Source organism: Vipera berus, assembly GCF_964194415.1.
Source record: "Vipera berus genome assembly, chromosome: 1".
NCBI lineage: Eukaryota > Metazoa > Chordata > Lepidosauria > Squamata > Viperidae > Vipera > Vipera berus.
In genome coordinates this window covers 62,346,299-62,359,994 of record NC_138202.1, presented here as the reverse complement: position 1 = coordinate 62,359,994, position 13,696 = coordinate 62,346,299, and the positions used below count along the sequence as shown (strand labels likewise).

At 44.7% G+C, this 13,696-nt stretch overlaps 1 protein-coding gene across 1 annotated transcript in view; it reads left to right on the top strand.

Annotated features, from left to right (window-relative positions):
• Positions 1-8,465, top strand: part of DPH6 (diphthamine biosynthesis 6) — a 224,355-nt gene extending 215,890 nt beyond the window's left edge. Inside the window, exon 15 of the mRNA XM_081313794.1 lies at positions 7,793-8,465. Within this exon, the coding sequence (XP_081169920.1) occupies positions 7,793-7,911 (119 nt within the window). The 3' untranslated portion in view covers positions 7,912-8,465. The remainder of the gene's footprint in view (positions 1-7,792) is intronic.
• The last annotated feature ends 5,231 nt before the right edge of the window (positions 8,466-13,696 follow it).

Below are 13,696 nucleotides of genomic sequence, written 5' to 3'. Positions count from 1 at the left end.
TGTTAGGAACTTGATCCTCTGTGAAGCGTCTTTAAAGCACATGCAGCAATGGAGCTTTATTAGCTCTGGGATTTAAAGACACGTGTTAAATGATATTACAGTATATTTGGTTTAAATGCAGAGGATATATCAGAGAAAGGAACATAGTGATACCATGCAGGGGGGAAAAACACATACGTATTCTATCAACAATTGTGTTCTCTTGCTGAAACAAATGTTTTCTTCCTCAGCTAAGAGGATAGTATTGCAACTAGTCTTCAGGTTGTTGTGGAGAAAATAAGCAGGAATATTAGATATGTTTGCAGCTTTGATCCAACTAGATAGATAGATAGATAGATAGATAGATAGATAGATAGATAGATAGATAGATAGATAGATAGATAGATAGATAGATAGATGGATGGATGGATGGATGGATGGATGGATGGATGGATGGATGGATGGATGGATGGACGGACAGACAGACAGACAGATGAATGGAAGAGAAGAATAGAATAGAATAGAATAGAATAGAATAGAATAGAATAGAATAGAATAGAATAGAATAGAATAGAATAGAATAGAATAGAATAGAATAGAATAGAATAGAATAGAATAGAATAGAATAGAATAGAATAACAGAGTTGGAAGGGACTTCGAGGTCCTAGTCCTCTCTCTCTATATATATATCTATATATCGATAGATAGATAGATAGATAGATGATAGATAGATAGATAGATAGATAGATAGATAGATAGATAGATAGATAGATAGATAGATAGATTGTGAGTGTCATTGCGGAGGCAGTCCTGCAGCAGTTAGAGACTGCAGTTATGATCAAGTACCGCCCCAAGCTCTGGGTTAGATACATGGACAACACATTTGTGGTTATTAAGAAACAGGATAGTGCCAGTTTTATGGACGAGCTGAATTCAGTCTATCCAGACATCTGTTTCACCGCTGAGGAGGAAGCCAATGGCTCTCTTACCTTTTTGGATGTATTAGTCAGCCGTCAATCTAATGGTACCCTCCATAGGACCGTTTACCGCAAGCCAACCCATACGGATAGAACCCTGCATTACAGGAGCAACCATCCCGTGGCACACAAAATCAGTTGCAATCGGACATTGTTTGGACGGGTCAACTCGCACTGCAATATGTTTAGGGCCAAAGTTGAGAAGAAATATCTATACTGTATATGCAGGCGTAACGGCTATCCTGCTGAGTTTGTTAGCAGTTACAGCAGGCCACACAAACCCCGTGGTAGCCGACAGGATAACATATCAACAATGCTGACCACATGGACCACACTCCCATATATTAATGGGGTGTCTGAGGCTACTGCGTGGTTGTTGGCCCCTTATAATGTCAATGTCCCCCATAGACCAGACCAAACCCTGCATGCCAAGTTAATGCATCCTAAAGAGCCACTCCCTGACAAAGAAAGATCGCCAATTATATATAGAATTCAATGTAAAAATTGCCAATGCAATTACATTGGGGAAACAACTAAGAGGCTCAAAACCAGGCTCCATGAGCATGAATTAGCGATCAGGAAACAAGAACAACACTCACAGGTATGGGCACATATGGCTGGTCACAACCATATGTTTAATTTTGCCATTGTCGAGGCCATAGCCCTGGACACCACCAAGGGCAGCCGGTTACTCAAGGAGGCCTGGCTATCCGACGAAAATTCCATCAACCATCATATAGACCTTTTACCTGCTTACCAGGCGCTCAGGGGATGGGAAGAATGACACTATGACTTACGACAGTTACAACGAGCCTGCTTTTTGCAGGACTTGAACAACCCTGCTACAGGCAGAACAACAGCGATTCCCAGGAAGGACAAATTTTCAATGTGCCCTGTGTCAGACCTTGGGACATGCCCAGTTTTAGATGCTGATTTGGAGGGCGTGGCCACAACAATGATCCCCAGGAAGGACGAATCCACAACATGCCCAGCTTTAGATCTTGAGACGGAGGCTCAGGTTCGACTAAAGAAGAGGGGAGGAAGGCACAAAACAACAGCGGCTGGATAACCAACCCCCTGACGTGCATACGCTCACCAGGAGAGTGACCGCGAATAAAGAAACAACTCTTAATTCTGCACATACACGAAGAAATGTGGGACATTTAGAAATGCTACAGCTGATTGAAGTTAATAGACCGGTGACCTGCTCAATGAGCAGGATGCAAAAGCAACCAGCTATATAGGCACACTCCCGGATATCCTATTCTTGCTCTGACGACGTCGGCAGTTTTGCTGATGAAAGCTAAAATGATTGGGTGGGAGTGTGTTTTGAATGGGGGCTGTGTTCTGATAGGGTGGGGATGTGTTTTGAGTGGATGGGCTGGTCTCAGCTGCCAGCCTTAGACCTGAACTGGTGAGTTGTGCTGCTTTTGTTCGGCGATTTTGTTGTGATCCCTTTTAAGTATGGGAGGAGGGCTTTGCCATTTTCTTGTTCTCTGTCTTGAATTTTTGTGGGTGTCTCTCTTCGGATTAAGTTGGTAATCATGTTTCTTTGGAATCCGTTGGCTGTTAGTACGTTAGTGAGAGTGTGTAGTTCGGTTTTTAGGTGTTGTTCGTCAGCTAGGTGTTTTGTTCTGGAGATGAGTGTCTTGGCTACGGAGTTGATCTGTGCTGGGTGGTGATGTGAGAGTGCGTTCAGGTAGCGGTTTGTGTGTGTTTTTTTATGGTAGATAGTGTGTCCTAGGGAGCCGTTGGATTTCTTGTACTGTAGACTAAGACATCAAGGAAGGGAAATTGATTGTTAGCTTCTGTTTCCATGGTGAATTGTATTTTGGGGTGTAGGCTGTTGAGGTGTGTGAGGAAGTCATCCAGTTTTTCTTTGCCGTGTGGCCAGATTACGAAGGTGTCATCTATGTATCTGAGCCAGAGTTTGGGTTTGTGGTTGGATTTTTCTAGAGCGAGGGTTTCAAAGTGTTCCATGTAGAGGTTTGCGATGACAGGTGAAAGGGGTGATCCCATGGGTGCTCCTTCCATTTGTTTGTATCTTTATCCATTGTAAATGAAGTATGTGTTTGATAGGCAGTGGTTGGTCAGATCTAGGATGTGTTTAGGGGGGTTGTATTTATTTAGGATAGCTGTCAAGGCATCTTTGATTGGCACTTTGATGAAGAGGGATATGACATCGAAGCTCACGAGTAGGTCACAGGGCTGTAAGTTTAGTTTACTTATGATCTCTATGAATTGGAATGAGTTTTGTACGTGTGAGGTGATGGAATTTGCATAAGGCTGTAGTTGTTTGGCAAGAAATTTGGCTAGACTTTGTAGAGGTGAGCCTATGGAGCTGACTATGGGTCTGAGTGGGGTTCCTTCTTTGTGTATCTTGGGGAGACCATAGAGCTTGGGACATCTGGATGATTTTTCTCTGGGAATGATTGTTTGCTGGATCTCTTCACTGATTGGGGTGGCTTTTATTTTGGATTTTGTGGTTTTTTCCAGGTAGGTGGAATATATATATATGTACAGTATGTATGTATGTATGTAGGTAGGTAGGTATAGGTATAGGTATATGTGTGTGTGTGTGTGTGTGTGTGTGTGTGTGTGTGTGTGTAATCTTCTGGCTGCTGCTGTTAAGTGTCTGCTCCATCTAGAAAATAAAAGCCATATTCCTAAAGTATGTACACGCTTTATATAATAATTTGCGCAGACTTCAGCTAAACAATCTGATCAAGTCAAATATGTTCATTGATTTTCCTTTCAAGTATGGAGCAATCAGTGTAGGTACTTTTGTGATTTAATAGACAATTTCAAAGTTTAAAATGTAAATGCTACATTGCCTACCACAAAAATTCACTTGAAATGTTTCATTCTGCTTGATAACTGTTGAAAGTAAGATGTGTTATCTTTCTTATGCAGTGATTTTTGTTATTTGATTTACTATATGTTTAAGGACTCTTGTTAAATAATTTGAAGGGGAAAATAGCAGTCTTTTAGAAAAATTGATGTCTGTAATACACTTTAGTGAATAGCTCCCACCCAGTGACAGTTATGGCCAAGATCCAATGAAAATAGATAATGAAAGTACAAGGGATTTCACTGAAATGAGGGCAATTTTTGCTAAAGGTGGCCTTTCTACCTCATAATTATTTAACAAATATATAAGAATTGTAAGCGCAGATATATTTCCAGTTACCTCATTGTTCCAATACTGCTTAGTTAATGAGAATATTGATGGAATACATAAAATGAGTAGTTGCTTTGAACATGGAACATGAAGTCCTTTTGACCTCTATGGTGATTATTGATCTTGGGTCTAGCTTTGTCAATATTCACCTCTGATATCAACCATTTCCATCTGTTAACAGCTTTCTAGCATTGTGACATTGCATGAGAAGACATGGGACAATGATGTGACTGCTCTATTCTTTACAAAGCGGAAATCAGCGTAAAAATGCTGCACAAATTGTTCACAACCTATAGATAATGGGGAAAAATATTTTTTTGCCTCCTGAATCCAGTGGCATTTATTTCAAAATAGACTTGTCTTAAAAGCATTGTAGAAAAAACAGGAAATGGTGTGTGTGTGTGTGTGTAGTACATATTATCTAAGAGAAGCTTTTGTTCCTCCTTCATATGAATTAACATTAAGCTAATAAAAAACAAACAAAATAATGCTTTTGTTCCCCTGCCCCCCAAAAGCTAACCATGAGATCACTGTTCAACATTACAGCCACTGATCTACAGTGTTTGCAAGACACTGTAGTGTTGCAGAAAAGAATTGCAGAGTAAGATGTATAATGACTAGTAAAAAACCATAATAATTAGGGAGTCTCAGGCTGCTGTAGTGAAGAATAGTCCAACGTGACTCAGATCCCACTGAAGAGGAATTGGCAAAGGAGTATCTGTATTTATTTATTTATTTATTTAATAATATTTCTATACCGCCCTTCTCCCGCAGGACTCAGGGCGGTGAACAGGGCAAGAATAAAAATACAAATTACAAAAGTTAAAACTAAATTAAATAAATGCCCACATACTAAAATAGATACCGTATATACTTGAGTATAAGCCGACTCGAGTATAAGCCGAGACCCCCAATTTCACCCCCAAAAACTGGAAAAAGTTATTGACTCGAGTATAAGCCGATCCGCCGTTCTGCAAGCCTCCGCCGCCGGCGGAGGCTGGATCCGCGCTCTGCAAGCCTCTGCCGCCAGCAGAGGCTCGATCCGCCATTTTGCAAGCCTGAATACACAGGAATACCCTGTGTGGCCGCGGCTCTCGGGGAAGCCCTGGCTGTCCGCTTCCTCGCTCCACGCTGCCATTCGGGGCCCGCGCGTTCCCCGGGCAAATCGCGGCGCCCAGCAGGCGAGGAAACACGCCCGCTCCAGTCGCCCCCCCTTCCCTCAGGAGATGCGAAGCAAGTGACCGCCCGGAGCTTACCGAGGACTTGCACGCGGCCGAGGCTTCGGTGCTTCCAGGATCGCGCGCACCTCTCCCAAGCCGCCGCCGTCCGGAGACCTGCCGAAGTTTGGGGAGGTTTGGGGAGGTGCGCGCGCACCTCCCCAAACCTCCCCAAACGTCGGCAGGTCTCCGGACCTCCGCGCCCTGCCTGCCTGCTTCTTTCCGCTGCGGAAAGAAGCAGGCAGGCAGGGCGCGGAGGTCCGGAGAACTGCCGACGTTTGGGGAGGTTTGGGGAGGCACGCACCTCCCCAAACCTCCCCAAACGTCCGCAGCGGAAAGAAGCAGGCAGGCAGGGCGCGGAGGTCCGGAGACCTGCCGACGTTTGGGGAGGTGTGGGCACCTCCCCAAACCTCCCCAAACGTCGGCAGGTCTACGGACTTCCGCGCCCTGCCTGCCTGCTTCTTTCCGCTGTGGAAAGAAGCAGGCAGGCAGGGCGCGGAGGTCCGGAGACCTGCCGACGTTTGGGGAGGTGTGGGCACCTCCCCAAACCTCCCCAAACGTCGGCAGGTCTACGGACTTCCGCGCCCTGCCTGCCTGCTTCTTTCCACAGCGGAAAGAAGCAGGCAGGCAGGGCGCGGAAGTCCGGAGACCTGCCGACGTTTGGGGAGGTTTGGGGAGGCGCGCACCTCCCCAAACCTCCCCAAACTTCGGCAGGTCTCCGGACGGCGGTGGCTTGGGAGAGGTGCGCGCGATCCCGGAAGCACCAAAGCCTCGGCCGCGCACAAGTCCTCGGTAAGTTTTTTTGTTGACTGGAGTATAAGCCGAAGTGGAATTTTTCAGCCCAAAAAGTGGGCTGAAAAATTTGGCTTATACTCAAGTATATACGGTATTTAAAACCTAATAAATAGCAATAGCAATAGCAATAGTATAAGGACAGTATCACTTTTGCGACCTATTAAATACACTCAGGGAAATGCCCTGGACAGAAATTTGCCTAGGCCCAGGGGTAGGCAAACTCGGCTCTTTTATGACTCATGGACTTCAGCTCCCAGAATTCCTGAGCCAGCTGACTCAGGAATTCTGGGAGTTGAAGTCCACGAGTCATAAAAGAGCCGAGGTTGCCTACCCCTGGCCCAGGCAATTAGAGGCTGAAACATTACCTAGGCCAGGGGTAGGCAACCTTGGCTCTTTTATGACTCGTGGACTTCAACTCCCAGAATTCCTGAGCCAGCAAGACAGTATTCATAAGCAACACAGACAACCCTGTTGCACCAGGGTTTAAGGAGAGAAGGAAAGCATAATCAGATCAAGAACTCAACTCACCATCCAGTGTCCACTGAAATTGGACAGCCAATAAATATAAATAAATTACTAAATAATGCATTCAGGAAGACAAGAAGTATATTTGTTGAGATAGATTATAATAACAGAATCTTGCAAGCCTGATTGCAATTATAGAAGAGGTTTGGAAATAAAGAGAGGACGAAGATAAATGACCTGCAGCAAGGAGAATTAATGTTACATGATGGTGGATGCACATGGAAGACGAGGTTAGGCATAGATCATTATGGAGAAAATCTTTGTGGTCACTAGGAGTCAACAATTATTTGATGGCACATAATATTCTTTATTTTTATTTATGTATTTATTTTGGCATTAATAACACAAATGAATTGAGTTCTACCTGCAGTTTACTTTATTGTATTGATATTGTTGAAAAATATATCCCATTCGCTAAGCACTGATGAGGGCATTTCCATAGAAATCAAATTCATAATCAAGTCCTGAAGAGAACAAATCATATATGACAATACAAACATCCATGTCTACAGGTGACAATCTGTAACAGCTGTGGAAAAATAAAGTTTTAATTATCATTTTCTTTCTTTGCATTCTGCCTGTCCCAGGGCAGAAGCAAGAACAGAGGACAGGTATTTCAACCTCAGCAAGTTTAAGATGTGTGGACTTCAACCAATTGAGAAATTCTGGAAGCTGACATCCACACGTTTTACAGTTGTTGAGGCTGAGAAACACCATTCCCCAACCATTTATATTCACAGGCAGCAAATAATCCCATAATTGAAAATATCTAGGAACAGCTTAAGACTCAGAAGTAGTCCCAAGACTACTGACCCTCCTAGATCATGAACTACTAAGCTTATCTTCATAAACATCTATTGTGACACTATTTTTTTACATGGGTTAACTTATCCGCTTTCTGGTCTTATGCCTATTTAATAAGAACCAGATCTCACTTGATTGGATGGGTTGTATTCATGCATACAGCTTCAGTCTTAACAACTTCAAAGTCTGTGTGTATAATAGTATATAAATATGTTATACAAATATATACACTATATAATATAAATATGATTTGTTCATATATGAAATATTGAAAGCTTGAATGAATGTGTCATTACATCTCTTTTATATTATAGGACTACAAAGACACCTTGAAGAACAAATGGGCCTAAAAGTACCAGCTTTAATTATGGTTCCTGTAGTGGACTTGCCTGGAAACAAAATGATTCACATAGCATGTTGGCTCAGCCAGTAACTAAGGATCGCACATCACGAACAAGAAAACATCAATAATGGAGTTATTGATGGAGTTAGTACTAACTACTGTGTATATTATCTGATGTTAATAAGTACATTTAAACTTAGAATATTTGTCAACAATTTTTTCTAGCTGCCTTGACAGAATTCAGAAATAATGTCTGTAATTCCAGAATCCTTTAGAATCCTTGTATTTTTCATATTAAAATCAAAATTATGAGGCATCATTTTGATGCAGTTTTTACAGAGAATTCATCAGACAAATGTTTTAAGGTGTCTTTTTTATTTATATATCGCAGATTCCATATATTTCCAATATGTACCTATAAATATTTTTAACTTCTATGAAATATATGCAAGTGTTTTCTTAAAATGAAGTTAACCTTTCATTTAATGAATCAAATATAAATGAATTGTCACTGAGGCCATCATTTTATTGTGGCACTTGCAGTGAATTATCCTGAGCAGGATTCTATGTATTTGTTTTTTTAAAAAAGTCTCTCTATTGTTTTAATTAATTCCTGCAAATGTTTGCCAAATTAAAGACTTATTTTGTAAATTGGGAATTGGGCTTCAATGTATACATCATAAAACTTTCTTCCCTACAAACACTCTTTTCTTATGCATAAATACAACATGCTTTAATATAATGTATATAATGTAGCTATACACACAAACAACTTGTTTTTAATCAACTGCTGCAAATGTAGAAGTTGTGTATATCCCTTTAAGAGATGATTAAATCATTAGAATCTTTTCTTGAAGAAGTAGTTTGGAGATTGCTTAAAACAGGGATAAGTTAGTTTTAATTATTAGTGAAATAATGAAAAGAAGAGCAGACTTATGACAACAAGTAGTACAAGAACCAGCTTTGGAATTCAAAATGATGATGCTGAAATAGTGGTTAGTTTCTGCTTTTTAGGATTGACTATAAACAATAAATGGACTAGCAGTAAGTAAATAACACTGCAGAATAGTACTTAAGGTAACAATGAAGATTTTTGGAAAGTTATTCAGGTGTCTAAGATGTAACCATTCTTACAAAGATTAGAATCATCCAGACAATGGTTTTCCCTGCCACACTCTATGGGAGTGAAAGTTGGACTTTTAAAAAACAGGATACAAAGTATATTGATGGATTTCAATTTTGCTGTTAGGAAAGTTACAGCAAAGAAAGCCAGACAAACTAATGGATCATAGAACAAACCAGTCTGGAGTTCTCATTCAAGATACAAATGACCAAGCTCATATCATCATATGTTGGACACATTATGTGAAGACCCAGCTATGAAGCTGGGAGAGATAGAAAGAGAAGAAAAGAATGGTCAGCATCAAGATGGATAGACTCAATTATAGTGATGATGAGTGCACTACTAGAAGATTGGAAGGCACAGGTTGAGGTCAGATCATTCAGGAGAAAATATGTCTGGGTGCTCACTAAGAGTTGACATTAGCTTGATGGTACTTCAAGTGTAAGTTGGTATGCATCTGCATTCCGTTCCCAGCTAGTTGACCTTGAAGCCATGTTTCAGGGAGATTCAGTGAACTTTACATTTCTCCTGAAACCTCCCCCCTCCTTCCGTTCAGTCTCCCTCCCTAGAGTTCATGGCAGACGGGCACCGAGCAAAAGTGAAGCACGCGCATGAGGTGGCAGCTGACACATTGTGTATAAGAGATTGAGACACATACCTCCCTAATTCACTGAACTATAATAGTAGAAGAAGCTTCATCATAATCAGACTGTCAGTCCTTCTAGGTAGACCAAAAGAAGGCTAAAGCTATTCTTTATTAAGATTGGCTATAATAACAGAATCTTGAAAGAATGATTATGCTTATATTATTGCAAACCAGTTTTCTCTGCCTTCCATCTCACCAACTAAACAGTCCAGCACACTCAGAATTCTTAATACTGATTTTTTTTCCTTGTTAATAACTAATTTATACTTATGACCAAACTACTTCACTTTTCAAATGTATTACTCTTTCTATGGCTTCATATCTTTTGGTTAGTAAAATGGTTCTGAGAGCGATACAGTGTTATTTGTTATAGGCTCACATTTTAATCCAGTATTTGTTGCCAAAATTGTCCACAAATGAATTGCAGTATAAAAAAGAAGTGAAGATTAGACTTTTAAGTAAGTGGGTTGGCTCACACATGTTCTTGAGAAAATCCAGGATGCAATATACAGCCACATTTATTTCTGTAGTAAGAAACAGCTTAATGCAAGGGTGTCCAACATTAGGAATTTTAAGACTTGTGGATCTGAACTCCCAGAATTCCTCTGGCTGGGGAATTCTGGGAGTTGAAGTCCACAAGTCTTAATGTTGCCAAAGTTGGACACCCCTGGTTTAATGAGAAGCTGTTTGCATCTGGAGACTATACCGACAACACAAAATTCTGTACTGACATTGAGAGAAATATCAGAAAAACATAGCTACTTTTTATCCCAGGATTGCTTCTCTCAAACTAGATCACAGTCAATGTAGAAGAAATGTACTCCTTTGCAAAAGATCTGAGATTTCTGATGTAACTGAGGATGCGAAATGAACTCTGGTTGCAGCATATTTAGTTGCACTATTGAACTGGGGCCATATAGAGCTTCCTGTTATATTCATGCAGAGGAAAGAGATAGAAATGTGAAAGTGTATTAGGCAGGCAAGTGTTGTGATTCAGGGCCAGCCTGTGGGTCCGGCAGCCGGCTCGGATGTCTCGGATGACTCAGACGAGGGGGAGGAGGAGGGTGTTGAAGACGAACTTGCTGATGATGGCTTGGAGGCTTCGCAGAGCCCCCAGCCAGGGCCCTCTTCTCAGCTGCGCGAGCCCGACAGTGCGGATGATGATGACCCACAGCTGGCCCTGTTCAAGGACGCCCGACGCAGGAGGCAGTCAAGCAGGAACAAGCAGAGAAAGGCTGTGGGACTCCTCGGAAGGAGGCACAGGGAGGCCACGCCCTGAACTCTAATAAAGGGAGTGTTTGGGGAAGGGCTGGTTGCTGAAAGCAACCGCTCCGTTTGAGGATCACAGTTCCGGTGTTTTGTTTCTTGTTCTGTTGTTTTGCTTGTGAATTAAACTTGGCAGACGCCTTCCAGCCTCAGTTGTTTTCCAGTCTCTACCGTTTGTACAGGGGTTGCCTTTCTGCAAGGCCGGTAGCAGGCTGGTACAGAACAGTTTGCTTTCAGCCTCCCACCCCTTGCTACTAAGATGGAGCAGCTACGTGCCGAGAATGCTCAGCTCACTCAGCAACTCACTATGCTGGCAGCTCAGGTGGCTCAACTGCAAGCTCAGGTACATGCTGCACCCCCACCCAGGAGGAAATGTCAGATAGCAATGCCGGATAAATTTGCTGGCAATCCAGAACTGTTTCCTGCCTTCCTGGGACAATGCCAGCTTTTTATCAGCGTGAGAGCAGCTGATTTCCCCACTGACCGGGATAAGGTGGGATTCGTGTTAAGCCTTCTTTCGGGGGATGCAGCTCGTTGGGGCACGCCTCTGCTGGCACAACCTAGCCCTTTGTTGGATAACTTTGTGGGGTTTTGTGACCATATGCGCCTAATGTACGAGGACCCAATTAAGACGCAGACTGCCACCCGACGCCTGAAAGCTCTGAGGCAGGGTCAACGCCCCCTACAGGCCTATATCAGCGATTTCTGGCTGCTTAGCCAGGATTCCGCCTGGAATGAGGCTGCGCTCGTGGATGCCTTCCAGGATGGGTTGTCGGAGGAGATGTTGGATGAGCTGGCCCGCGTGGACATTCCCTCAGACCTGAATGGGCTGATCCATCTTTGCCTGCGGATCGATGCCCGGCTGCAGCAGCGAAAGAGTCGCCGTGCCACCCCACAGACCCCTGCCGCCCCTGTTGTGCGTGAGCCCCCAGTCCAAAGGGAGGAGCCAATGGAGCTGGGTGCCGCCAGGTCTCATCTATCGGTGACGGAAATGGACAGACGACGATCGGGGGGGTTGTGTTTTTACTGTGGGGACCCTGGACATTTGGCTGCTTCTTGCCCAAAGAAGCGTCAGCGGGCATCAGTGACCAAGCCTGCTCCGAGAAAGTCCCCTACTTTGCTGTCGGGAAACGCCCCGAGCCCGATCTAGACGGTGTGATAGATCGGGCGTCCCACAACAACAACACCGAGCGACGCCGTTCCGATGGTGCCTGTGAACCTCCACGGCATTTGATTTTGGAGGCACGTCTGATCCTTCCTGGCAAGCCAGAGGGGATTCCAGTCCATGCCTTAATTGACTCTGGGGCTACCACAAACTTTATGGACTCAGCCTTTGTGGCCAAATGGGCTGTTCCCCAGTGTCCGGTGGATCCGCCCATGTTAGTGGAGACTATCGATGGTCGAGTGCTCCTGTCCGGGCCTATTACGGCCGCCACGCAACCAGTGTGTATGGCCATCAGTTCCCATGTGGAGGCCATCCAGTTCTACATCACTTCGGATCTGCACTTCCCCGTGGTCTTGGGACTGGCGTGGCTCCGGGCGCATGATCCACAGATCTATTGGTCTCAGAACTTGGTCACCTTCCCAAGCTTGCAGTGCGTGGACCACTCCCGCCATATCTGTGCCGGCCAGGTGGAGGGTTCCCCAGGGGTTTCCTTGCCTCCCGAACTGTCCGACTTTGCTGATGTGTTCAGCGAGTCAGAGGCGGATCAATTACCCCCGCACAGGCCCTATGACTGCTCCATTGATTTAGTCCCTGATGCGCCTCTCCCAGTGGGGCGTTTGTACTCCATGTCGGAGCCCGAGTTGGCTGCATTGCGGGACTTCCTGGAAAAGAATTTGGCTCGCGGTTTCATCCGGCCCTCGTCCTCGCCAGTGTCTGCACCCGTGCTCTTCGTCAAAAAGAAGTCGGGCGAGTTACGGCTTTGCTGTGACTACCGGAAACTCAACGCCATCACGGTGCGCAACCGTTACCCGCTGCCCCTCATCCCCGAGCTCTTGGACCGACTCCGGGAGGCTAAGATCTTCACGAAACTGGACCTGCGTGGAGCTTACAACCTCGTCAGGGTTCGGCCGGGTGATGAGTGGAAGACGGCGTTTGGTACTCGCTATGGACATTTTGAGTACACGGTGATGCCGTTTGGCCTGACCAACGCCCCCGCTGTGTTTCAGCATTTTATGAACGACATCTTTCGGGATCTGTTGGACCAGTTTGTCGTGATCTACCTGGACGACATCCTGATCTACTCCCCGTCGCGTGAAGTGCATCATCAGCATCTCCGTCAGGTCCTGCAGCGCCTCCGAGAACATCGGCTGTTTGCCAAGTTGGAGAAGTGCCAGTTCTACCAGGTGACCATCGATTTCCTGGGTCACCGCATTTCTCCTGAGGGCATCGCCATGGAGCCGAGTAAAGTTGAGTCGTTGCAGAGTTGGCAACCCCCGCGTCGCGTGAAGGATGTTCAGCGACTTCTTGGATTTGCCAACTACTATCGAACATTCATCCCTGGCTTTGCTGCCTTGACAGCCCCCCTCACTCGGCTCCTGCAGAAGAAGACTCGGTTCCAGTGGAACGCACCAGAACAACAGGCGTTCCAGGCTTTGAAGGAAGCCTTCATGAAGGAGCCCATCTTGAAGCATCCTGACCCGCAACGGCCGTTTGTCGTGGAGGCGGACGCCTCCGACATTGCCATTGGGGCCGTGTTACTCCAGGCAACGACGCCCAGCGGTACCCTTTTCCCTTGCGCGTATCACTCTCGGAAATTGAACCCCTCGGAGCGCAACTATACCATCTGGGAGAAGGAGCTGCTGGCCATCAAGGCGGCGTTCGAGGCTTGGAGACA